The 23,068-nt window shown below is 51.0% G+C and overlaps 10 protein-coding genes across 10 annotated transcripts; 3 read left to right on the top strand and 7 right to left on the bottom strand.

Moving 5' to 3' along the window:
* Positions 1-992: 992 nt before the first annotated feature.
* On the bottom strand, positions 993-2,182 carry ASPSYDRAFT_25614 (cysteine and histidine-rich domain-containing protein; the record flags this gene model as incomplete). The annotated part of the gene is made up of 3 exons (XM_040844182.1): positions 993-1,305; positions 1,377-1,920; positions 2,077-2,182. 3 exons carry the CDS (start codon positions 2,180-2,182, stop codon positions 993-995), a joined length of 963 nt encoding a protein of 320 aa, XP_040707354.1.
* A 289-nt stretch (positions 2,183-2,471) lies between these two features.
* Positions 2,472-2,780, top strand: ASPSYDRAFT_83601 (glutaredoxin family protein; the record flags this gene model as incomplete). The annotated part of the gene is made up of 1 exon (XM_040851241.1): positions 2,472-2,780. The coding sequence occupies one exon, from the start codon at positions 2,472-2,474 to the stop codon at positions 2,778-2,780; it is 309 nt and encodes a 102-aa protein (XP_040707353.1).
* A 247-nt stretch (positions 2,781-3,027) lies between these two features.
* On the bottom strand, positions 3,028-4,968 carry ASPSYDRAFT_141229 (uncharacterized protein; the record flags this gene model as incomplete). The annotated part of the gene is made up of 3 exons (XM_040841124.1): positions 3,028-4,312; positions 4,385-4,722; positions 4,771-4,968. 3 exons carry the CDS (start codon positions 4,966-4,968, stop codon positions 3,028-3,030), a joined length of 1,821 nt encoding a protein of 606 aa, XP_040707352.1.
* A 1,486-nt stretch (positions 4,969-6,454) lies between these two features.
* ASPSYDRAFT_139229 (acetylornithine transaminase) lies at positions 6,455-7,982 on the bottom strand (the record flags this gene model as incomplete). The annotated part of the gene is made up of 2 exons (XM_040840927.1): positions 6,455-7,519; positions 7,581-7,982. The coding sequence occupies 2 exons, from the start codon at positions 7,980-7,982 to the stop codon at positions 6,455-6,457; spliced, it is 1,467 nt and encodes a 488-aa protein (XP_040707351.1).
* A 241-nt stretch (positions 7,983-8,223) lies between these two features.
* Positions 8,224-8,883, top strand: ASPSYDRAFT_38120 (succinate dehydrogenase assembly factor 4). The gene has a single exon (XM_040845650.1). The coding sequence runs from the start codon at positions 8,251-8,253 to the stop codon at positions 8,680-8,682; it is 432 nt and encodes a 143-aa protein (XP_040707350.1). The 5' UTR covers positions 8,224-8,250; the 3' UTR covers positions 8,683-8,883.
* A 113-nt stretch (positions 8,884-8,996) lies between these two features.
* Positions 8,997-10,635, bottom strand: ASPSYDRAFT_38118 (lactonase family protein). The gene is made up of 4 exons (XM_040845649.1): positions 10,152-10,635; positions 9,992-10,100; positions 9,455-9,928; positions 8,997-9,400 (listed from the first exon to the last, which is right to left on the bottom strand). Exons 1-4 carry the CDS (start codon positions 10,365-10,367, stop codon positions 9,045-9,047), a joined length of 1,155 nt encoding a protein of 384 aa, XP_040707349.1. The 5' UTR covers positions 10,368-10,635; the 3' UTR covers positions 8,997-9,044.
* A 343-nt stretch (positions 10,636-10,978) lies between these two features.
* On the top strand, positions 10,979-11,767 carry ASPSYDRAFT_242528 (uncharacterized protein). The gene has a single exon (XM_040844133.1). It carries the CDS (start codon positions 11,116-11,118, stop codon positions 11,677-11,679), a length of 564 nt encoding a protein of 187 aa, XP_040707348.1. The 5' UTR covers positions 10,979-11,115; the 3' UTR covers positions 11,680-11,767.
* A 922-nt stretch (positions 11,768-12,689) lies between these two features.
* ASPSYDRAFT_38116 (E3 ubiquitin-protein ligase) lies at positions 12,690-15,179 on the bottom strand. Its single transcript, XM_040845648.1, has one exon. It carries the CDS (start codon positions 15,043-15,045, stop codon positions 12,799-12,801), a length of 2,247 nt encoding a protein of 748 aa, XP_040707347.1. The 5' UTR covers positions 15,046-15,179; the 3' UTR covers positions 12,690-12,798.
* A 412-nt stretch (positions 15,180-15,591) lies between these two features.
* Positions 15,592-18,604, bottom strand: ASPSYDRAFT_53215 (uncharacterized protein; the record flags this gene model as incomplete). Its single annotated transcript, XM_040848650.1, has 4 exons — positions 15,592-15,833; positions 15,893-17,033; positions 17,512-18,368; positions 18,454-18,604. The coding sequence occupies 4 exons, from the start codon at positions 18,602-18,604 to the stop codon at positions 15,592-15,594; spliced, it is 2,391 nt and encodes a 796-aa protein (XP_040707346.1).
* A 1,346-nt stretch (positions 18,605-19,950) lies between these two features.
* On the bottom strand, positions 19,951-21,057 carry erg27 (the record flags this gene model as incomplete). The annotated part of the gene is made up of 1 exon (XM_040848649.1): positions 19,951-21,057. One exon carries the CDS (start codon positions 21,055-21,057, stop codon positions 19,951-19,953), a length of 1,107 nt encoding a protein of 368 aa, XP_040707345.1.
* Between the last annotated feature and the right edge of the window lie 2,011 nt (positions 21,058-23,068).

Raw genomic sequence — 23,068 nt, 5'->3', positions numbered from 1 at the left:
CGGTGTCAAACGTGGGTGAGAACTTAGTTTTCTTATTTAGTTCCATGAGAATACGAGTTCCATAACCATTTAGTCTCACTACAGCCTCTGCTCGTGTGCGTGGATTGAGAGGTCAGACTCATGAGGACCTCTCGTACCAAAGTTACCAGTATCAATCTAACCATATCCAGTCAAGTCCGTCATATTCACATGTGATTCCCCCCAGCAATGGAGGCAACTGTCGCATTCTGCCACCGCCCACCTGACCACCCAAACCCGTCCCATCGAGCCCTTCCTCAACGCCTGAAGAAAATTTCTCCGAGCCAAGCCCAAAACATACTAGCGCCGACCGCCGGGCCCAGTACAAAAGGCCGACTTTTCGCCCGTCCTTCCTCTTCCTTTTCTTTTCTTTCTTCATCATCAGTAGCGGTTTACTTATCATGTAAATTCGTTTAAACCGGAGCTCCGCTACGGCGGCTCGCTGAGGGTTATTCTTTGGGATTATTTTAATTTTCTCTGTGGGTTTCCTTCCGTTCCCAGCTCTGGAGAACAATCTGCGTCCTTCTTTTTCCCTTACAATTTATGGCTGGGCTAGGTGTGTCTTCTGACTACCCATGCGCTTTGGCTGTGGAGGGGGCGTGATATGCCTTTTTATACCTTGCGGTTTTGTCGGTTAGGATCGTAGTTTGCGGCTTGAAGGTTTTGTTTGATGTCGGGTGAAATTTTCTCGTACGCTTTGCTGCGTAGATTCTCAACGCTGCTGTGATTGCCGACATGGCCTTTAAAGCGGCGACTCGCCTCCAGTCGTGGAAGAGTCTTCTCGACAAATCTTGAACACGAGTGTGTTCAGAATTTTCACTTCATGAACTTGGACTATGTTCTATGTTGGCTGTCGTGTGGACCATACTACGTCGTCATAGTGCAAGCCAAAACAAGTTGAATGATATACGCGATTCATATCTACTACTAGATCGGTTTTTGATACTCGATATCGAAGTCGAGTATCCGCCATCTCAAGCCCTCGCTGCACTGCCAATTTGGATGCGTTCGCCAGACCAGCGGTCGTCTTTCCGCAGCACTGGCCAGCTCGTTCCGTCACCCTTGATCAGCGTTAATTCAAGCTTCGTGCCCAGCACGCGGAACTTGGACTTTTCGGGGTCAATTGGTGCGAACAGCTCGAAGCTATCCTTGTACCGCTTGTTATCCGTAGTTGGGAGGTCAAGGGAAATGCCATCAGGTGTAAACTCGACCTTGGCGTTGTCCTTGTCGATTTTCTTCAGGTATAGTGAGACGTTCACCGATGTTGCCGTCTGGTAAAAGTCGTTTCTGGCGGATTGTCAGTTTGACCAAAGGAAAAAAAAAAGTTCACCGATAAGATAGACAAGACAAAAACACACCTGACTGTATCGACCTTCTCCTCACCAGCTGGCTTGCCCTTTCCGACAAAAAGATGCTTCTTCTTCTCAGTGCAGCCCTCAATCTTCAAGAACTCGTCAAACTCCAGCACTCTCCTCTTGCAGCATGACCAGCCCTTGCTGCCCTCGTGGAAAACAGGCTGCCCAGGGTGGTGGACACACTTCTCATCCTCACGCGATACATCTGGGTTGTAGGTCGCACCGCAGCCTTTCCGACGGCACGTAGCATTCGCGGGGACCGCAAGCTCCGGGTCATCTGATTCAGGCTCTTCGGGAACCGGCGTAGACGGGTTCGACGGAGGAGGGATTGCAGGCGAATGTGTAGCAGGCCGAGGCACCCCGCTATCTTTTATCGGCTTCGGTGCCGCAACAGGAGCGGCGGCGGCAGCAGTAACAGCGGGCTCAGCGGTCTTCTTCTGGGCCGGGGCAGGAGTATCGTCGACGGCAGAGTGTTTCCCAGTCGTGCAGGGCGGGATTTCCATAAACTCCTCGAACGTAAGCACGCGGGGTTTACAGCAGTTCCAACCTAATTGGACAAGCGGAAAGATTAGCGATGCGTTCCAGAAAATGGCCGCTGCCACTAACTCAGAGGGTACTTGCGAATTTACATGTGTCCCCCCCCCGGAACGCCGAATCAAGTTCAAGACAGACGAGGGAGAGCGGGCTTTCTATAGCTACTTACCTTTCTGACCTTCATGGAAGACCGGTGGGCCGGGATGATACACGCAGGGCTCGTCGGGGTCGGTGAACACCTTCCCGCAGCCTTTGTGAACGCACTTTGTGGCCATCGTGGGCGTTGCGCAGCAAATCAGCTAGATGGCACAGAGATGGGGGTATCGAGGCGATTTGAAGTGGACAAGAGCGAGAGAAGAAGGTGGGGGAGAGGGGAGTCTTTTCTCAAAGCAGCTCCTCGTCTCAGCCCGAAGAGGTTTAGTCTGGGGAAGCTCGAAGGTTCCATTACCGTCCTCTCGGGTTCAGCGACGAACCCTCCAGNTCCGATGAGACCAGCCCATTAGATCAGACGGCGGCGTCAATCGATTTGGCCAATTCAATTCATTCCACTCGATTCTGTACACCATGTTTCCTACCTCTCGCCTCCTCCAGGCCGCCCGGGTCACGCTCTTCACTCGTGCCGGCTGTGGGCTCTGCGACACCGCCAAACACACCGTCGCCCAGCTGCATAAGCGGCGGCCATTCGACTACTCCGAGGTTGACATTATGGTTTCCGGCAATAAGGAGTGGAAAGATGTTTACGAATTTGATGTTCCGGTTTTACATGTACAGTCTACCACTTCTGGGTCGCTTTCCGACCCGAAGAAGTTGTTCCATCGCTGGACAGAACAGGAGGTGGAAACGCTTGTTGACAATGCGGAGAAAACCAACTAAATTGCCAACTCATCCACATCGACCGAGTATATCGCGCTCCAGCATCACTCAAATGTCAAACTAGCCGAGGTCGCACCAAGTATCAGTTTCCTTACCGCTCAGAGCTCGTCTTTGGGCGTCTCAACTTTGGCCACTGTCGGGGCTGCAGCGGCAATGGTGGTAACCTAAGTCGGAAGACCGTCAGCTATGTCGCTCAATTTATCATAAGATTTGCGATGCCAATCACAACCGCTCGACAACGATAGAATCACACCTTCATGTCAGGATAGCAGCTGTATCTTCCATCCGTCTCGTCCCACCCAACCCCGTTATGAACAGTGAGCATATTTGTCGGGTCGACTTCTCTCTTGATTTGGAGCAATCTAGCATAGTTCTCCTTCCCCCAAAACGAACCAATGGGGTCAGCCTCAAATGGATCTGCTTCGTTTTGGTATGCACCGCTCTCGGGTGTAAGTTCTCGCAGCGGATTGATTATTTCGTGTGTTGTCTGCCAAATTTCTTGAACCGTGCTTGGATCGGTTGTTGTGCCGTCAACCTGCCGGGTAAATATAACATGCCAGAGCCCATTGCGCCAGGCTGGTGATACGGAGGATGCTCCGGGGCCTCCAGGAAGATCTGTTTTCGGCATAGTACGAGAGTAAAAGCTGGGCGCTACGGCGTAGATTAGCAACGTGGAAAATGCCGGCACATCTTGCCCTTGCGCTGTATTTATAATGTTATGCAGAGCCGACGAGAGTCGCTGCTGGTTGTCGCTTTTGAATGATTCTTTTGGAATGAGACGAGAGGAGAAAGCCCAGGCCGAGCTAGGGAAAATCAAGTTCTCTTCACGAGCCATGATGGCTTGAAGGATGTTATGGTAATCCGCGGTGTTGACACTCGCGTTTCCCAACGTGCCCGAATCGGCAGGTCTGTTGGCAAGATTGATCAGAGGCTGCATGGAAGCCCGGGCTTCAGAAATATCCAGCATTGTAGTGCCCAAAGAAATCGTCGACACTTCGCCCACCCCAGCAGGCAGAATGTATCCTCCCCAGCCTTCAGACGCCCATTTATCGCCATTGGCAATGACGGTTGAGAGGAGTTCAGATATGACATCCTCAGTGATTCCAGCAATCGACACTCGGGCAAACTGCATGGGTTTTTTGGGGTGAACAGAGTAACTCATCTCAGTCACCACTCCAAAAGTCCCGCCGCCGCCGCCCCGAAGAGCGAAGAAGATGTCCTGGTTCTGGCACCGGCTCGCAGTTATGTACCTCCAGTCCGGAAGAACAGCCTTGATCTGCTGGACGTTGTCGACGCCTAATCCCAGTTCATTCGATAACATGCTATGCCCACCACCGGCTATCCAGCCGCCGGCGATACCGACACTGGGAGAGGTGCCACCCACTACCCGATACCCGTGGGCATTTGCAAACTCATATACCCCGCCAAACTGCTGTCCTGCACCGAAGGTTATCACATCGCCGACCGATTCCGAGCATTCATCGGGGATGAAGTCCTCTGTGAGCTCAATGGGAGGTTGGATATTATGTGTCCTGGAATGTCAACCATAACCCACCACATAGCAATAACAACAACAGCAATCATACGTATAGGAGACGACATACCAAAGCGCAAATGAATCAGGAGCTGAACTCCTTCCCAAGTAATCATGCCCAGTATTCTTCACAACCAACCGAAGCTCTTTGTCTCTCGCAAAACGCAGCGTCTTCTGCACATCCTCCACTCCTCGCGCATCGACATACCTCCTCGGTACGCTTCCCTGCAAACAAGGCCTCGTGGCCGGAGTATCCAAATCCGGCACGGTAATCTTCATTGCACAGTTGTCTCCAGTCGCCTGACATCCTGCCCAGTTCGACTGCTGATAGCCGCCGAACTGGTCGGATACGAATACGTGATCGTGTCGGTTTTGTTGTAGGTCGGTGCACTGTTGAGTATCCGCGGTCTATGCTTGTTAGCAACGGTTGAAACTATCAACAAGTTTATCTCATACCTGCTCCTTTCCATTGAAGGTCTTGTAACAAGGTGCGAGCAGTGGTACCCCATTATGCAATCGCCCAGAAACACTCGCGTTGAACGCCTGCCAGTCGGACTGGCTGACCGACAAAACCGAGCCAGAGCTGCTAGCAAGAGCAGCCGCTATCGGTGTAATAGCGACGGTGGCGCTGAGTGCCAGTAAAAAAAGTGCCATCTTTGCCTCCCACGTTAAGTCATGTGGTTGGGTTCAGATTGGATGGCAACAAACAACAACCGAGGAGAGCCCAATGTTATATATAGCCTTGCCTATCCTCCTACCGGAGTGCCCATGCTTCTTTGCTGCACATATTCAGATATCTGGCTAGAATGACTTGTATGATTGGTGACCGCTGCGTTTTGTCTGATTTTTAGGATACTGAAGGGCAGTTTGTGCGCAATATGCGAGTTCATGCAGAGCGAAGGAAAGCTCACGTTCCACAGGCAATAGGTCGCACCCAACTGCAGCTGCATTTGATTTTAGTGTCGCTTACCAAAGAGAACGTGGCGGTTTGAAATTGTTGGAATTGAGTGCTCGTCTCTTGTTCAAGTTGTTAGTGGTTTACTGTGGTTAACGGGCCAGTTAATGGTATAGGAGTGGAGGTATATATATATATATTCGACCTGGTCTGTGACAGCTTGGTTTCGAGAAAATCGCTTTGAGTCTAAGTTACTTCATTGATGTATGCAAGTATAGGGCTCTGCTGACATCGAAACACCAACTAACATATGAATCATAATTTTCACTGTGCTCCTTGAAGCTTACTACATGGTCCATATATATTTGAACAATGATAGAGGAGAACTTCTTTCAGACTTAGTTTACTTTCAACAACAACAACATTAATCCTCACTTGGAGCTAAACAGCCACATGAACTATATAGATTCAGCTGTGTGGCCACCAACACAAACGATCCGAGGGCCCCTTTGTCTTCAGGCGTCAGCGTATATTCTCCACAAGAAGCCGGACATTTCCCATCCATTCCATAGCTCTCAAGCAGCCCACTAGCGATGGAATAAATTCCATTCGCACAGAGTCAGCCATCAACCTTTGCGAGAGGAAAACGTCGCGTATACCTCCCACACTGACCCTCGCCAGTATACAGTACGGTGCCAAGTGGCGCGGGAAAGCCAAAAACCCCTCTAAAATCTTCCACTCACATCAACTGAGTCGAATACCCTGCAAAATCCTCGGAACATTGTATAACCATGGATTTCGTATGAGATACAAAAATTGACGAGGCTTCATCTATAGCTTGCACGTGCTGAAAAGCGTCCTGCGCTAGCAGATTGAGTTAGGGTTAGGATGCTTCACGTGGTCGCGATAGATACTCAGGAACGGATGAGGTATTTAGATCGGTTACGAGTCGCCGAATTTGCGCGGTTTGGCTCGATGGGTATTTGCTATGGGGATTCTTGAGTTAACTGGTGATGAGGGGCTTATTACGGAATCTTTGGCAGCAGTGTCCAAACGGGTGAGTCCGAATTTGTGGATGTGCAGCAAACGATAATGTCACTTTTCTCTATATCTGCCTTCTAAGTAATGAATCAACGGCAACAAAAGTGCTAACACATTGGTATATGGACTCACATCCAAAAGAGCCAAATCAACGAAAGAAAACAATCATATACCCGTTGCAGAACGATCAAATCTTGAATCTAACTAAGCCTTTGAAACGGCTTCAAACGCCTGCCCTAAGATTTTCAGGCCAGTCTTCAGCTGCTCCTCGGTGATGGTCAAAGGAGGGACGAACCGCAGACACCCGTCACCAGCGGTGATGATGAGCATGCCCCGTTCGCGAGCGGCGGCGACAATTTCCGATGCCTTGGGGGCAAAGTCTCCAGAGAGCTGGAGGCCAAGAATAAGACCACGTCCACGAACCTCAGAGACGAGACCAGGGTACTTCTTCTGCAGATCCTTGAAGCCAGAGACTAGCAGCTCGGACTTCTCCTGGACAGACTTTTGCAGTTCTGGAGAGGCAAGGCGGTGAATGATGTGGTGTGCAACACGGCAGGCAAGAGGGTTACCGCCGAAGGTGGTGCCGTGATCGCCGGCCTTGATGTTGTCGGCCACGGTCTTGCCGGAGACGATGGTGGCGCCGATGGGGATACCGTTGCCCAGCGCTTTGGCGCTGGTGAGGATGTCGGGGTGTGCGGCCTCACCGGACGCAGGTGCGAGAGAGGGGTGGGAGTGAGCCCAGAAACTGCCGGTTCGAGAAAGACCGCACTGAATCTCATCAAAGATCAGAACGGCGCCGACCTCGTCGCAGCGCTTGCGCAGGGCGCTGAGGAACTCGGGGTTAGCAACGTTGACGCCACCCTCGCCCTGGATGGGCTCGACGATCACACCGCAGGTCTTTTCGGTGACGAGTTCTTGCAGCTGAGGAATGTCGTTGTATGTTCCGTACTTGAAGCCGGGAAGCATGGGCGAGAAGGGAGTCTGGTATTTCGGGTTTGGTGTAGCGGAGAGAGCGCCCATTGTACGGCCGTGGAATGAGTTCTGGAAGGAGACGATCTCATGTTTTGCGCTAGAGGGATCACGGGCACGTCCGGTCTTACGGGCGAACTTGATGGCGGCCTCGTTTGCTTCGGTGCCGGAGTTGGAGATGAAGACTTGGGCGGCGTCGCGCATGCCGCCAGACTCACGGGTTAATGTGATGAGGTCCTTGCTGAGAGCACCAACCCAGGCGTTATGATATAGGTTGGAGGCGTGAAGAAGAGTTTCGGCCTAACATATAACCAATGAGTATCAATGGGTGCTTTACGCATAGCTATTGTTCAATGCGTACCTGCTCGGCAATAATCTTAGCGATCTCCGGGTCGCAGTGACCGAGAGAGTTTACAGCAATACCGGCTGTAAGGTCCAGATACCGTCTGTTCTCCATATCCCACAAGTAGCACCCTTGTCCCTTGACCATAATCGGGTTTGGTCGAACGTAAGTAGGAACGAGGTACGGTGCGCGCTCATTGACGAAAGCGACGGAGACGGAATCGGCAGCAGGGTCGGGAGTAATCACAGCATTCTTCCCACGTATCAGTATGCACAATTGCACAAAATGAAGCGATAGCAATTGACTTACCTGAGCTCTCGAAGTCGCAGACAAACACCGGCGTTGCAGCGGTGACTCAACCGCGGAGACCACTCTCTTCGCCAGCGGCAGTCGCCGCGACGCCACGCGAACAAACGACATTTCTGTATGTAAACTCTGGAGGATGACGACGAGTTCACGAGCAATTGGGAAGTGTGAAGTGGTAAAGGAGGGAAAGAGGAAGATGCGTGGGGGAGAAAGCAAGAAATGGCGCATCCAAAATCGAGCTGGACGGAGACTGATAAAGCGATATCGGCTTCGGCTGTTCACCTCCGGCGCCACTCCGCATTCTTCCTTTTGCAACTCACCCAGTTCCCTCAAACACAATCCAAGTGACTCACCCTGGTCGAATATCTGAAAACTAGACAACATGACGATCTCCATCGTATCCCGACGAGTGCTAGCTCGTACGAACCTGGCACACCCCACGCGCGCCCTTTTCTCAACCTCCCGCGTCTGCCGCTCCGACGACTCCAAACCAGCCTTCGCATTCCGTCAAGGCCCCGCACCACCAAGACTCCCCGAAGAAGAACAAAAGATCTTTGAACAGCTTCAGAAACAATCCACAGGCGCATTCAGCACGCCTCGTTCCGCGCCGCAGGTCAACCAGTCTCCCGACTCCGAACCCGCGAAGGCCGAGGACGGAGAGGAGCTTCATCCGGATATGAAACAAGGTGTCAAGCCTGAGTTCGAGGGAGAAAAGAACCCTAAGACTGGAGAGGTCGGGGGGCCCAAGAATGAGCCGCTGCGCTGGGGAGCTGGCGGCGATTGGAGTTATGGAGGACGTGTTACGGACTTCTAGTTGAATGTTTGTTCCTTGTTGATAGGAAAGAGGGTGGTACGAAACATGAGCGATGCTGTACATTAATCGGCGTTTGTTTAGATTCGAGTTGGATAACCTGATTTGCACATGGTTGATTTTGATACCTATGTCTGTATATTCTGCGAGTGGGCATGGCCACAGTACATAATCCATGTTTTTGGAACAGCGCAGCAGGAGGCAGTTACCCATTAGAAATGCTGAATTGCAAATGTCGAAGCATTGTTCTAAGTGCGGGCTGATTTCATCTAGAGTTTAGATATCGCAAACTAATATTCTTAATAGAAAAGATGCAATTCGGATATCATAGGTTCGAATGATTTCATTCATTTCTTATTCATTATTTAATCGTACCAGATTGCATTCATGCCGAATCCCTGTTCCGGAATATCCACGCGTGCTACGCGGGACAAGTTCTCGTCACGGAATCTATAAATCTCTACAAAGCCCAGCTGGTCATCGCAAAGAGCCAGCCACTCGTCACTGAAATCGCAAGGGCTCACGGCGTTGGAGTGACCGCCGCTAGTGGAAGTGGGGTGAATGAATAGCTGGCGCTCAATATTGCCGCTCGGGCCCAGCTTGAAAGCAGTGATGTACCCCGTGACATCGAAGTGGTTGCTGCGGGTGGTTGCAAAAAGATATTCGCCGCTGCGGGTGGTGAAAGTGACATCGCCGCGGTACTTGTTACGCGGGGGAAGGCCTACGTGGAAGTTAGCGCAGGGTTGATTAGAACAACTTCGTTGATGGAACATACCAGGAGGAAGCAAGGGATAGGTTATGTGGGTGAAGACGGGTTTGTGCGTCCTCTCATCGATGACATATACAGCCAAACGATTGCCGGCCTCCATAAGAGCATAGAGGTACTTTCCGCTGGGGTGAATCTCAACCCAGCGGGGGTGGTCACCCGGGTCAGGGGCCTCGAGGCAATCAACCAGAGTCAATTCGCCGGTTGTGGCATCCTTGATATGGGTCCAGATCTTGTTGGCTTGTAGATCGGCTGAGTATAGGTAGGTCTCGGTAGGATCAAACACCATGCCGTGGATGCCGGTGTTGGGCTCGTACTCATAGTTCTGCACGTTCTTGGCAAGACGGCCGTCCGACTCTACTGAGAACACATTTCCGAATCCAGCGTACTTATAGAAAGGGTTTCCGTAGACGTTATATGGGGGCTTGTGGGCCGCAAGTACAAAAATCGCACGGGTGTTTGTGTCCTCGTTGGCGGCCAAAGCTGCGGACGATCAATGTCAGCGAAACATAAGCACAGCTAAAGCTATACAGACGGAATACGTACGGTGCCCGGCCACGGGATGGGATACCTGGTGAACAATATCGGTAGGGCTGTTCACAGCGAAACTATTCCACTTCTTCATGGCAGCGCCATAGATCGCTTTTTTGTCGTGCTGCTTCGGTTAGACTAAGCCAATTGAGAGGCAAGGTATTCATAAACGTACAGAGAATGTCATCCACGAAATTGGCTCAGCTTCGGGGATGTCGGTCTTCTTGACCAATTCTAGGGTCAGAGCCTCGTCATCGAATGCGACTGTATAGATGCGACCTGGACGGGTCCAGGTGCCCACCATCAAATGATGCTTCATCCTGACTGATTGACCGACGTTTCGCAATTGACGTAGAGATAAAGCAGAGGTAATAGTCCTCACACGCCACATAACCAGAAGCAATATAGAAGGAGGGGAGAATATCGCGAACGGAGAGTTGTTAAGGACGGCAATCAATCACGGCAGCGGGATGAAGCTGCCTGAGGCAATATTCCCCAGAGCCCCGCGAGCAGCGGATGAAAACATTGCCGCGCCTGTGGGACATCATTGACGACAGCGGTTCCCATTGTTATATCACTTGCAAATCACACAAGCTAATTGGCTCATATACTAAGACCTGGGCCTTTAGGCTACCCATCGTATAAAGCGTCAGCACGCAGGGTTGGCAGTTGGCCTTCGGAATCAGTCGTCAAGGCCTCGGCCTTGAAATTGAAGGGCGGTGAACACCGGCAAAACTCCAGCTTGGACCAAGGTCATGTGACTTCGTGTCGCGTCGGCCTGCGCATATCAGCCATCCGTGTTTTGGCTGCACTCACCAACTCCTCTACAGCTCCAACATTGCTCCCGCTCAACCAATTTTCTGAGGAAATTCCGTTTGTTGCCACTCACGGCTACGGCAAGAAAGGATACTTGTTCCATCCACACCTCTTCTGCGCCGAACCCATCCTTCTCATGTCCGAATTCCCCCAGTCCGTTGTCACCTCTTGCCTGCAAAGGCACCCTTACAGATGTACCTCCTTCAACTCCCTAATTTCAATTAAATACGCTCAATAGCTCGAGTAGAGCGACTGCTGTTTAATGGAAATTGGGAATCTAACCCTAAGTCACCCTTGTCGGTTGAATTGTCTCGCAGTGAAGCATGGGGGCTGCTCAGGAGTCAATTAGCTTTGACAAAAGACAGCTCTCCAGAGCCGAAAGGCAACAAAAGACGGAATACCATGCGTTTTCAAGTCCAAATCTGGACACGCGTCGGTTATCCAATGCTGGGCATTCCATGCGGATCAACAGGGACGGGTTTGTCTATGCCGGAGATCAAGAAACTGGGTATCAGCCGTGTGAACCGCGTCGAGCATCCTTGGATGTATTTCGCTGGCTCTCATCAATGTGGACCCAAGTGCGAATCATTGCATGTTGCCTGTCGATCTTTCTGAATACAGCAGTCGTCTCTTTCGGACTTGCCTACACACGGTCATATAGTCGGGCTGTCAATAGGGAAAATCCACTTGTCGGAATCAATCGAATCAACTGGTTCAGGCCTCTGACGAATAGATTCGATTGTAGCAAGGTTTTCCTTTTATTGCTTCGCCACAAATATGACTTGGATGGTCATAAAACACCTCCAAACTCTTCGGCCTGTTGTCACGTTCCGCTATCGATCTTTTCACCAACCCAGTTTCGCCCACTCTACTCTCTCCAAGGCTAGCGAACTGCAAATCAAGGCAGCAGCCGCCGATTTGCTCAATTAATTTGAAGTCCGATCCACTGCGTTAACCATCTCTTTGCAATGTAGATTGCAAATTGATCGATGGGCTCCGACACATTCTCTCAAGAAGCGGTTTTTGGGGATGTTCTTTGTCCGTTTCAATTGCCCTCCAAATTTACAATGCGGAGAGGAATCCAAAAACTTGTCCCTGAAGGTACTCTGTTACACACAGGAGGGTACGCCAGGGGTAACGTTCACGATCCGAGAAGGAAACTGGGCCCCTCGACGTAGAAGATTCTCGACAAGTACTCCCAGCCAACACCCTCTGAGACGAACACGCGGAATTCTCTTCACAAAAGATTGCGAGATGGACACCAATGCTGCAAGCATGTTCACGACCCTTTACCATATACAGACCCTCCAACAACCTCACTCCGATCTCATCGATGACGCCCACCTCATGATCACCCGCAACCCGGGATCCTATCAATGAACTCGCGGCGGGACCTCTCTCGTGTGAGGATCAAAGTCCAGGCTTGTCTGCTGCTTGTTAGGAGATTCTATCTAGGGTCCGGGATATTCATGGTCCTGGCATTATCGTGGTTTTCTTAGGCTTGGGGAACTGGACGGTGTTCTGTTGGTGTGGGTTTGTGAACGGCCGTCTCCTTTCGGGGAGACGGCCCTCCTTTTTTATCTTATACGTTTCCCCCCATATACCTTCCCTCCCTTTTCTGAGATATGGGTGTTGAAGTGGCTAACTACCGGAGCAGATTACCGAGTCGGTGCAATCCGTGGGAAGATGGAGTATTGGAGTGCTTGTCATGCGTGTACAATTGGGTTTGATGTTGAAATTCGATAATTAAAAATCGATGTCACGGCAATCACCAGACTTATGTCTATTGCAAAAATCGTTCATGTTATTAATAATAGAAAATCTGTTTTCATGTCTTCATAGCATCGTATATACCCCAAGACCCAAACACCCAAGACGCCAATTTTCTTTATTTCCCATCCCAGTTCCAAATTCACCATGCTTATCCCAATTAAAAAGTGAAACCAAAAAAAAAAAAGGCGGAGGCCGACCAAACTTCTGGCCCTAGGAAGGAAAGGTCAGGTCAATCAGAGTTCCTGAATAACAATGACCCTCTCTACAATCCAATCTACAAGCGCCTGCCCCTCAATCTTCCATCGACCAGTCCGCCACATTTCATCAAACCAATACCAGAGACTCTTCCCCCGGGGCCCTATGATCATCGTCGAATATCTCCTGTCGGCTCTTGCCGTTCGCATGGAAAGATCGCGGTTGACATTGACAGCAGGGATGCGTGCATCTGCACCCGCATCCCCATCAGAACCGCCAGCCATCTGGTGTCTAATGCGCCACTCGTACTCGGCTTTCTCACCTGCGCGCCGCGCAACGGCCTCTTCGTCTTCATCTTGGTAGAGCTCGCATTTGTTGCATACTGTGCAGCGCGCGCCAGGATTGACGCGGAAGTGCTCGCAGAAATGCCTGTAGCCTTCGTGCTCTTCTTCCCCTTCGTCGTCGTCTTGTTCCAGTGCGGGCCCGTTGCCGAATGGGTTGAGGTTTTCCTGATATGGGAGCCGCTGTCTGTTGCGAGTGGTTTTCAGTGGTGGCCCCAAAGCCTTACGGCAGAGATAGCACATGGAGTATCCGCAAGTACAGGTAAGTTTGTTGCAACCAGAGGATTTGACGAAGGAGAGGCCGCAGCGTGGACATGTTCGTTTCACTGCGGCGGTGCGGGCTGCCTCGACAGTGGCCCGGAGATCAAGAAGTAAAGGTTCATGGCAGACGTGAGGATCACGCCATGGTTTCTGGCACGTTATGCAGCTGGTCCGCCGGCAGCTCACATTCGCGCAGGTGAATTTCTTCATGCGGAGTTTAAGGCGAAGGTTGAGTAGGGCGTTATTAAATATGGTAGGGATAGCGGTAGGGTTCAATAAATAAAGAGCGGCGGCAATCAGAAGTAGAAAAATTATCGCATCCAAAAAGACAATCGCCATAACAAAGGTAGAAATAAGTCCGTTATGGCGGAACCGCCAGTTGACACCGGTTGTGGGAGGGTGGTAGACAGGGTCAACTTCTGCGTAGGAACAGAACGGACACCGTATCAGCTTGAACTGAGAGCGGAGAAGCGCGTCGGAGGCAAGTCGAGACTCAAATTTGGCATAAGTCTCAGCACCAGCTTTCTCGAGGAGGATAGCACGTTTGACGAGCTCGGCGCTGAGAATCCCGGTACAAGGTTCATTCGTAGACGGCGCCAGACATTTTAATGTCGACCTCTCAACGTCAACAGATGTGGCCCAGCCCTGTCCGAAGAGCGCTTGGTGAACAGTATGCCGGATGCAATTGAAGCAAATGAAATGCATGTTATCAGAGCAAGTCGATATCTGCTCAAACGTGACGTCTGTAAAACAGCACTCGCATTCATACAATGCACTAGCCGCCTCAGCCTCCTTCTCATTCAACTCCTCAGCCAATTCCAAATCGACCCGTTCTCGTTCCTCCCGTCGCGCTCGCAATATCGGAGCCAGCAGTGTCTCATGCAATTCATTATCCAACTCCTCACACCCAGTCTCCTTTAGCCTGGGCACAGACTCCCCATCCGGCAAACGCTGCCACAGCATCAACGGATGACTGTCTTCCTTATCCTTCTTGCGTCTAAACGACGGAAGTATACTGTTAAACGTAGCCCGCCACGTCTTCCTCGACAAATCCTGCAAGACCGGCCTCGCCCTGGGATGACAAAAATTAACCTCCGCAAGCACCGCATCCACAGTGCTCCGGCTCAACCCAGTGAACTCCTTCGCCAGGATCCCCTTCACAGCAGCCTTATACTCCTCCGTTCGGAACTGCTCGTCGCGGGGAACCGTAGTCCCAGCTTCATCTGAAACGGGTCCCAGCACCGCAGCACCCTCACCCCCTGTGGTGGCAGTAGACGGAACGTTCCATCGCCCCGCTACCCATTTATCCTTATGCCGCATCAGCTGATCAACGCAGACATGCAGTCGACTCTTCCCGTCAAACCGGACCAGCAGTTCACGGAAAACTTCAATTTTGACATCGGGAAATATTCGAACGAGGGTTTCCAAGGAGTTGTTGAGTTCCTCCTGCTCTTGTTTCTGTTCTTCGAGGAGTGTGGGGAGGGGTGTTCGCGAGCGAGATTGAGACTGGGATTGAGGTTGTGATTGTGAGCTCCCGCTGCCGGCGAACGGGTTATTACGTAGAGCCTCGCTCAGGGTTGCAGAGTAGCTGGTGGAGTTGTTGCTGCCATTTCGCTGTCGATGCGGGGAGGTAGTTGCTGATCGGGATCGGGAGAAGCTGGACACAGATAGCGAGAGCACCATTGTTGTTGCATTGGAGTGGAGGTGGGGTAGAGACAGGGCTGCTACATGTCGCCGGGCGATGTGTAATTTTAAGTGTCAAAAACAGCAGAAGAGACGGACAGGGAAGGAAAAGAGCGAGCCCGAGTGGCGTGCGGGTGGGATTTGTGAAGGTTGCCCGTCAGCTTACAGAGTTGTTCTTTTGGGCAGGGCCCAGGCAGCCGCGTCACCTGATCTGGGCGAGACTGCAATCTACAATGTATTCAGTCACGTTGCAGGCAGCTGTTTTGATGAAAACGGGTCTGTAAGTTATGCATTCGTATGTACTTTCTCATCTCTCTGGCTTGAGTCTTCTAATAAAAGTCTTTCCGGGCGGAGGTATCTTACGCCGTAGGTATCGGCTATCTAGTCTTCCGTCTGAATACCGATAGGCGACATTAGGAATAGTATTAATTCGATAAGATTACCAGATATTTAAATTAAGCGTATTCATCATAATCAACCTTCCGGTTGATCATTTAAGGTTGCGTGATCCGACCAAAATTTCATATGAAGTATCCAAAAACCACGTTAGAGTTCTTTCTTCAAGAAATGCTCCGGCTTATGCGTAGTCTCATAGTCAACATGAACATAAGCACGCTCTACATCGGGCAGAGACTCGAGTTTCGTCTGAAGCTCTTCAGCAACGTCATGCGTAGCGCGCAGGGAGTCAGACGGGTCCATGACAATGTCGACCTCGACAACGAGGCGCGGACCAGAGGTGTAAGCCCGGACAGTGTCGATGGCCGTGATAAAAGGGGAATGGGTCATAGCTTTGAATCTAGTTAGCATCGCAATTCGTATATGACTGGAAGGGGTGAGGTGGACATACAGATATAAGTAATCAACTGCTGCATCTTCGTATCAGCAGTAACGCCAATTAGCAGCTGGAACTCATGATAGGCGGTATGAAGCCAGAGACAGCTTATAAGGGCGGAAAGAATAATAGCACCCATGGGATCAATCCACCATCTTAGCTTACTCCCGCCAACAGAAGTAAGTATACCAAAGCCATTAATCAACAGATCATTGCGATGATCCTCCCAGAGAATCCGAATCTGGGAAACTTGATTCCTCAGCGCAAAGCAATAAAGAAAGAGCGCAAGCTTGGTACAAAACGCCACAACAACCGCAATAACAGATGGGAGATAGAAATCCCCTGTCTCGCTATCCGACCCGCCGACCAGCTCCCTGATCGAAAATGCAATCAGCAATATCGAAACAGCCGTCATCAAAAAACAAAACGTAATATTCCCTGCCGTCTCAATCCGCGCCTTCCCAGCAGGAAACTTGCGCGGGTCAACCCGGTTCACGGTCTTATTACACAGCAACAACGTCAGATTCGACAGCGGGTCAAACACCGAATCAGCCATCGTCGTGAACAGTGACAGCGACGAGGAAGCAATGGCTCCGTACAGCTGTAGAATTGAAAGTAGAATATTCGCTGCGAAACTCCCGTATATCGCTATCTTGTACTTCAGCTGGTTATTGGTGTTCAGCTCTCGCGCGTCCCGTCTGTGGTCCTCAACGGGCTTCAGCATCCGCTCGATATTCTCGTTCTGGGTCTGGTAAAAGCCCTGCAGTTCTCTGCGCGCAGAGGCATTCTTCAACGTCTTCAACGTCGGTACTGTCGAAAGGGCTGATGACGAGCGTACTGCCTGCGGTGGGCTTGTCGTGGAACTATGGTCGTGTCCATGTCCATGTCCATGGCGTTTCCGTGATGTATTCGCTAGCGGATGTAGTGCCTGGATTTCCTCGTCTGATTTGAGCTTTGACGCTAGCTTGAACGGATCGTTTTCTTCTGTGTACCGGGGCGGTTGGCCCTCTTCGTCGTAGGTGCTGTTGTGCTGCGAAGCTTGGTCTTCGAGCGCAGTGGTAGTGCCCTCGGTGAGCGAGTGGTCGCGGGCGTGGCCGTGGGGGCTAGTTTGGAAGGGATGGGGATGATGTGAGGCGCTGTGTCGGAAGTGGCTGTCCTCCATCATGATGGCAAGTATAATTGCCTATATTTTGAGCCGGCGAACAAATTGGTGATTCAAGTGAACGTGTGGTTTTGAAGAAAGTGATAAGCTTGGGGCTCACCGAAACCCTGGACGATTTTCCCGCGGCCTGCATCACGTGGGGCGATCTTATCAGATCTGGGCTCCATCGCATAACCATAAATCCATGAGATTCACTAGGGGCACTTGGCAGAAATTGTGAAGATCTACGTAATTAGGGAGAAATATAGAGAATAATGTTATTGTATCATATGCGTCAATCAACACGTCGTAAAACATTAAGAGGGGCTATCTCTTCAAGCCATATGTAGGCACCAACTCACCCATCCACCAAGATAATGCTCCCAGATAGTGGCCAATCATGCAATTGCATGGACCGTTATGCATTGTATGTAAGTTGCGAAACTCTGGATCGACATTAAAACCACATGATCCCGGCCACTAGACCTATCACGATAGCCATTGAGCTGCCGCGCATGTGCTCTGAATCTCGTCTAAACCCGATATACTTGGACTGACCAGCAGTCATCAATGCAGGAGTTGGTTGTGACTCTTTTAGGCCCGACGATAGATCCGGCTGTATTGAGCTGCCATTGTTCAGCGGCAATTCTTCTGAAGTGTGTTCTGGTTGGGCTTGTGCTTCGGGGTGTAGGTGCCCCGAATGCTCCTGTCCGTCCTTGGAAAGCGCGGGCGCGGAATTGTTGGGTATTAAAGGTTGGCTATAGTTATGCGAGGGAGAATAAGTCGTCAAACCCTCAAAGTAGTGTCCTCCAGCATGACAGACCTGCTGCCACGTTTCATGTATAAACAAAGGTAATCGAGATAACAAAGAACCTTCAGTGGAATACTCCACTTCCGGTGATGCGTCGAGTTCGTTGGCCGGCGTTGGTTGGCGCTGCTGGCCACTAGATGACGCCGGTGCTATAGAAAGGTTGGCGAGAGTCCGCGTGGGATGCGTAGATGCAGTAGATATCTCCTCAACGGACTCTTGCCGAGGCGGAAGAGGCTGTGTCATTTGTTGATCATCCCAGCGTTGGAACATAAATTCCTTAAACGCAGTCACGCCCCGTGTTATGCTCGATGGCTCTTTCGTTGCAGAATACGTTATTGGATCATTTCCTAGTTCCGCGCCGAACTCAAAGGAGCTTCGCGGAGGATAATTTATAGCGGAGTGGTGTGGTTGTGCTTTGCGATCAATGCACGAGGAATCAAAGTCGCCAAATAGCCACGATTTGCAGTTGTTACTGCTCACAAGTATTCGCGATCGGGTATGGGTATCGATAGAAGCATTCTTGACGCGGGCAGAAGAATCTGCATATGCCGTCAGTCAATCAGCGTCCAGCAAAACCACGAGGCATACGCAAGGGGGTAGAAGAAGATCGGTATAATCACATACATCGCCCGTCAAAGCGGGGAAGCACCAGGTACGCGAGGTGTGTGCTGTAAAAGCCCCATTCCTTCGCGAGTGTCGGCACGAGAGTGAGCAGGCAGAAAATAACCAGGGCGAGGAACGGGACTGTGCCGGGTTTCTGCAGGCCCGACCGCATGATCCTCGCTCGCGCTTCTAGAAGAAGCCTGCTCTTGCAGCTGCTGCGAGAGCCTCCGATCCAGGCTTCAGCAGCCGATAAAAGTCCTACTACGTGCTTGGGGAGCTCCGAGGACGACCAGCTTCATTGCTGAAGGACGCAAGTAGAGGAGCTGCTGTCAAACCGGTAGTAACTAGTGGGATGGTGTAATTTCCGCTTTCTGGTACCCTTATGTCAAATCCTGTCAGTCCCCTTTTTGTTTTTTCCGACTCTGCCGTAATTATGGTCCAAGTTAATCCCGACCTCGATCTTCGTCTCCCGGGCCCGAAACCGGTTAATTGGCGAATCAATAGTGCGGGTGGAATTGAAATCGATCGGTCGGTCGGTCGCTCAGTCGGTTCGGTCGGTGAGCATAAAAGCCAGCAGGAACAAGCAGGAGCAGCGCAACAGGGAAAACAGTGCACACCCGGGGCAACAAGTCCACAAGGAGATACAGTTTAAGGTGGTGGGACTGAGGGGAACGGATGCAGGGAAGAGACGGTAAATATGAGTGGCTTGATCGATGCTGCCTATCGCGCTGGCAACAGCCTTACTGACGTCCTGATCCTGCTGCTTCCCCCGGGTCCCAGGATTCCAATGGAGGGGCGTTGCAGAGATTGCGTGCGTGGAAGCAAGTCGTGGGTAAAAGTGACGTAAAGGACAGTGACAAGGTAACTCAAGCTGCAACCGGATGATAAGCCCGCTGGGCGTTGGTGCAACTGCAGCAGCCAAGAAATAGAATTACGAATCCCCCAAGCTGCGAGCTCTGGCTATTGGTTGGCAGGCTGGTTAAACATCAGCACTTGCAGTTTGGAGTTCTTCTTTTCCCCAGACCGGATCGTTCCCTGGACCGGGCGGCTGCCTGAGGTTTCACTTGGTTTGCCTTGTGCCGCCTGCATTCAGTGCCTGAGGCTGCACTCCGTTTTCGTCAACAAGAGTTGAATCATGGAGTTAGTTTTCGTGTAGAAACCAATGTAAAAACAAAGATGGGGTTTTAGACAGCTCATGCGTTTTTATTGACTAGATACAATGAAATGAAACATGAAAATAAAGACCAAGACCAACCTGTCTCCGTTATATACACAGGACTCGACCAGAGGACCTCAGGAATATCGAAGATAATATCGAAGAATAACCAACAAAATAGATATAGGTCTGAAAAGTCCCGGAGATATAAAGAAAAATACAAAGGCAGCCAAAAAAAGCCAAACTCCAGCGCAATGAAAGATGGCCTGTGGTACCAAAAACTGTCGCAACATTTCTCGTTAAAATTGTACATAAATAATCAATCATCAATCGGCATCTGCGTCGGCGTTCAACATCGGGTATTAGATAGGGTTCAGCATAGTCGGATTCGGCATCGCAGCAGGCGTCTTCACGGTTGTAGTGGCGTTCATCGTCGTAGGTTTAGACGTTTTTGGAGACTGGGGCATAGGCGTCGTCGCCGCGGTTCTGGGCGACGTTTTCCTCGCAGTCGTTGGAGTTCGATTTCCTTCGCTGCGTGAGCTTTCAGCTCTGGGTGTCACGCTGCGAGTCGTGCTTCCTCCATGACTGCTCTTTTTGGCGCTGCGTTTCACCATCTTGCCCAAGAGTCCGACGATTTCGGCTGCATCTTCGAAACTTTCGTCGTCCATACCTTCTTGCGCGTTGTAAACATCGGCAATTGCTTGTTTGGCGAGTTTGCGGCTGGCATTGGCGTCGTGGAGACAGTCATATACGTATGCGGCGTATTCGAGCTTTATGGATAGGCGTAAGGGGTGTGAGCCGGGGAGAAACCGTTCAGCTAAGAGAGCGGCGTGGTTGAAGCAGGCAGTTGCAGTAGGTGTATAGTCGAGGGCAGGGAGAAGAAATGAGGAGATTGGTCTAGGTGCCTGGACAGGCGCGAGGCCAGGGGGAGCCTGCGGCACTTTCAAGGTGCGCTGTGATATGTCGAAGGCGCCTGGGGGCTGGTTGGGGACGGATATAATTTCGGGCTGCTTCGCACGGAATGATAATCGTGAATTCGGATTTCGCGGTGATGGTTCCGGTTCTGATGCCTCGTTGGAGATAGTCCCGTTGCTGAAGAGACTGCTGATTCCCGGTGAGTGGACGGCGGGTTGGTTATGGAATAGGACGAATATATGGTAGAATGAGGCTCTGAGTTTATAAGCTAGGATCTTTAGCTCAACGAAACCTTCCACCATGGGAAGTACGAATTCTTCGAGAATCAAGAGACCTTCGCGTGAAAGCCATATGATATGGTAGTACAGCTGGAGAGACTTTGTTTCGCGAGTAGGGTCCAGCCGCCGCAGTCGCCGTGCGCGAAGTAGTTTGTTTGAGAGCATAACTGACAGGCCCAGTATCTTGTACAGCATAGCCGATAAGAAGGGGCTCTCCACGCCTGTCACGGCGGCAAAGTTGCCCAAGGCCTTCTGGTCTACCTCGGCTGAAGCCATCCAAAAGAACAGCGACTCAGGATCTATGACAGAGACGCAATCGTCGGAATCATTAGCCTGGCTGGTCGTCAATAGAGACATGGTGATAGGTAGGCGAGGAGCAAAAGCATTCGGAACTGAGATTGCGGGTTTGGGTAGAGCCTGGGAGGGCGGAGGAATCTGCCAACTCGTGGGGGATCAGAGTATAAGTGTTCTGAGCAGGACAGAGACACGTCCAACGCGCTCTCCAGAGCCATTGGCAAGCGACATGGGTTGAAGACAGAGCGCCAAAAACACGGATGATCTTACCTCGAAGCGCGCACAAACAATCGATAAGTCAAGAGCAGTCCGGTTCTAAACCATATGACTTTCCATGCTCATCCAGCGCTTAGGAACCGGTGGGTTGGAACTTGATTTGTCTATGCTTGCAATCAGGGGTTGATATTCCGTGCAGATGAGGGATCACTTCTGCATACCGCGGGCGCCTGCCTTTTGACTCTCTCGATTCCGAAGCAAACTGCGGTTCCACAAGCAACGGCGGAGGACGAGACTGTTGAGATAAACGACAAAAACCTACCAAAGCTTCCAAAAGTGAAGATGATATGTTACAAGTAGAGGTACCAAAGCAATTGAGCCTCCCAATGAACTGCCGCGGCTAAAATAATTCTGTACAGTGCGGACTCTGGGGATAGAAACGCAAATAAATAAATGCGAGAGTAGGGAAATTCTCAGGTGAAGAAAATGGAAGAAAGGGAATGTGAAGTTGTCGCAGACTCTCAGTGCACAGTCCGGTCAGTGCTCCTACAGCGATCTCGGTTGCGTGCAACTTGCGCCTCGAAGATCGCCTTGGAGGTACTCGAGGGGATCGGCTCGGACTGGCGGCCACGATACGTAACGTGCGGTATGAAAGAGTATGAAAGAATATAAGAAGCTAGTAGCACAGAGGCGACGACGAGCAGTTTACAGAAACCAGATCAAGTACGGCGAGCTTGCGATTCAGAGATCGGAGACAGCGTTGATTCATTGTGTGCGACTTGAAGGCGGCGAGGCGGAAAAGAGTCGCCAGTGCTTCTTTGCCAGCAATGAGCTGGCAATTGACGACAATTGCTACCTGGCAATGGCAGCAAGATTAGAAGGGCTATTATTGTCCGGATCAAAGACACGGTTCGGCGGCAGCAGTTAGTTGGGTTGCGAGAATGAATATCAGCCACAAAGACAATCCGTGAAAAGTGGATATCGCGTTTGGTGCTCAAGGCGCAAAAGAAAAAATAATCACAGAGCAAGGGAAAAGGCCAGCGAGTGCTCCGAGGGAAACACTTGGCTAGTTTGAGGCAGATTGGGTGCAATCAATTATGCGGTGACGTTGAATTCATTCATTCCTGCACCTGCCGTTGTTGTCAATTGTGAGTCCAGCATTATTGTAAACGTTTGCTAGTGATCGAACACAATCAGAGTGTCATAGAAGATCATCGTCGCATTATTGTAATTCATCTGCAGTGGCAACCCCTCAGCCATGATGGAGATGGCTATGGCTATGGGACGGGACAGCGACGGACAACGCATCAACTCTCTAGCTCGATACGTGTCAGAGCCCAACTGCAGTTTGTGCGAGTCCTTGCAGAGCTAACATCCCACTCAAGCGCCATTTGTGGATCACCGCTCTGTCCGGCTCAAGATTAACCCCATCAGGGAAATCTGGAGCCAAATTGCTCCTGCCTTGTGCCTGACCGTCGTTCCTCCATACTGGGAGATGGAACTAACTCCTGTGCTTGTTGGGCCCTTTAGCGAGGCTACTAAACTTCGAGAATCGAGACTGGCAGTTGGCAGACAGGCAGAGCCCGTTGCCAGCGTGGCACGGCGGGGATTAACAGCAAATCAGAGTCTCGCGAGATCAACCTGACGAATGCCATGAGTCCCGGGAGCCTGGTCGGCTTGCAAACCCAACAAGACCTCAGATTATTCCGCGTCTCGAGACAACCTGCTTGACCGCCAATGCGGAGTACAGTTTTAGCCAACTCCAAGGCCCAAGAGG

Source organism: Aspergillus sydowii (assembly GCF_001890705.1).
Source record: "Aspergillus sydowii CBS 593.65 unplaced genomic scaffold ASPSYscaffold_1, whole genome shotgun sequence".
Classification (NCBI taxonomy): domain Eukaryota; kingdom Fungi; phylum Ascomycota; class Eurotiomycetes; order Eurotiales; family Aspergillaceae; genus Aspergillus; species Aspergillus sydowii.
The sequence above is the reverse complement of the archived record's forward strand: the minus strand, read 5'-3'. Positions and strand labels throughout refer to the sequence as shown.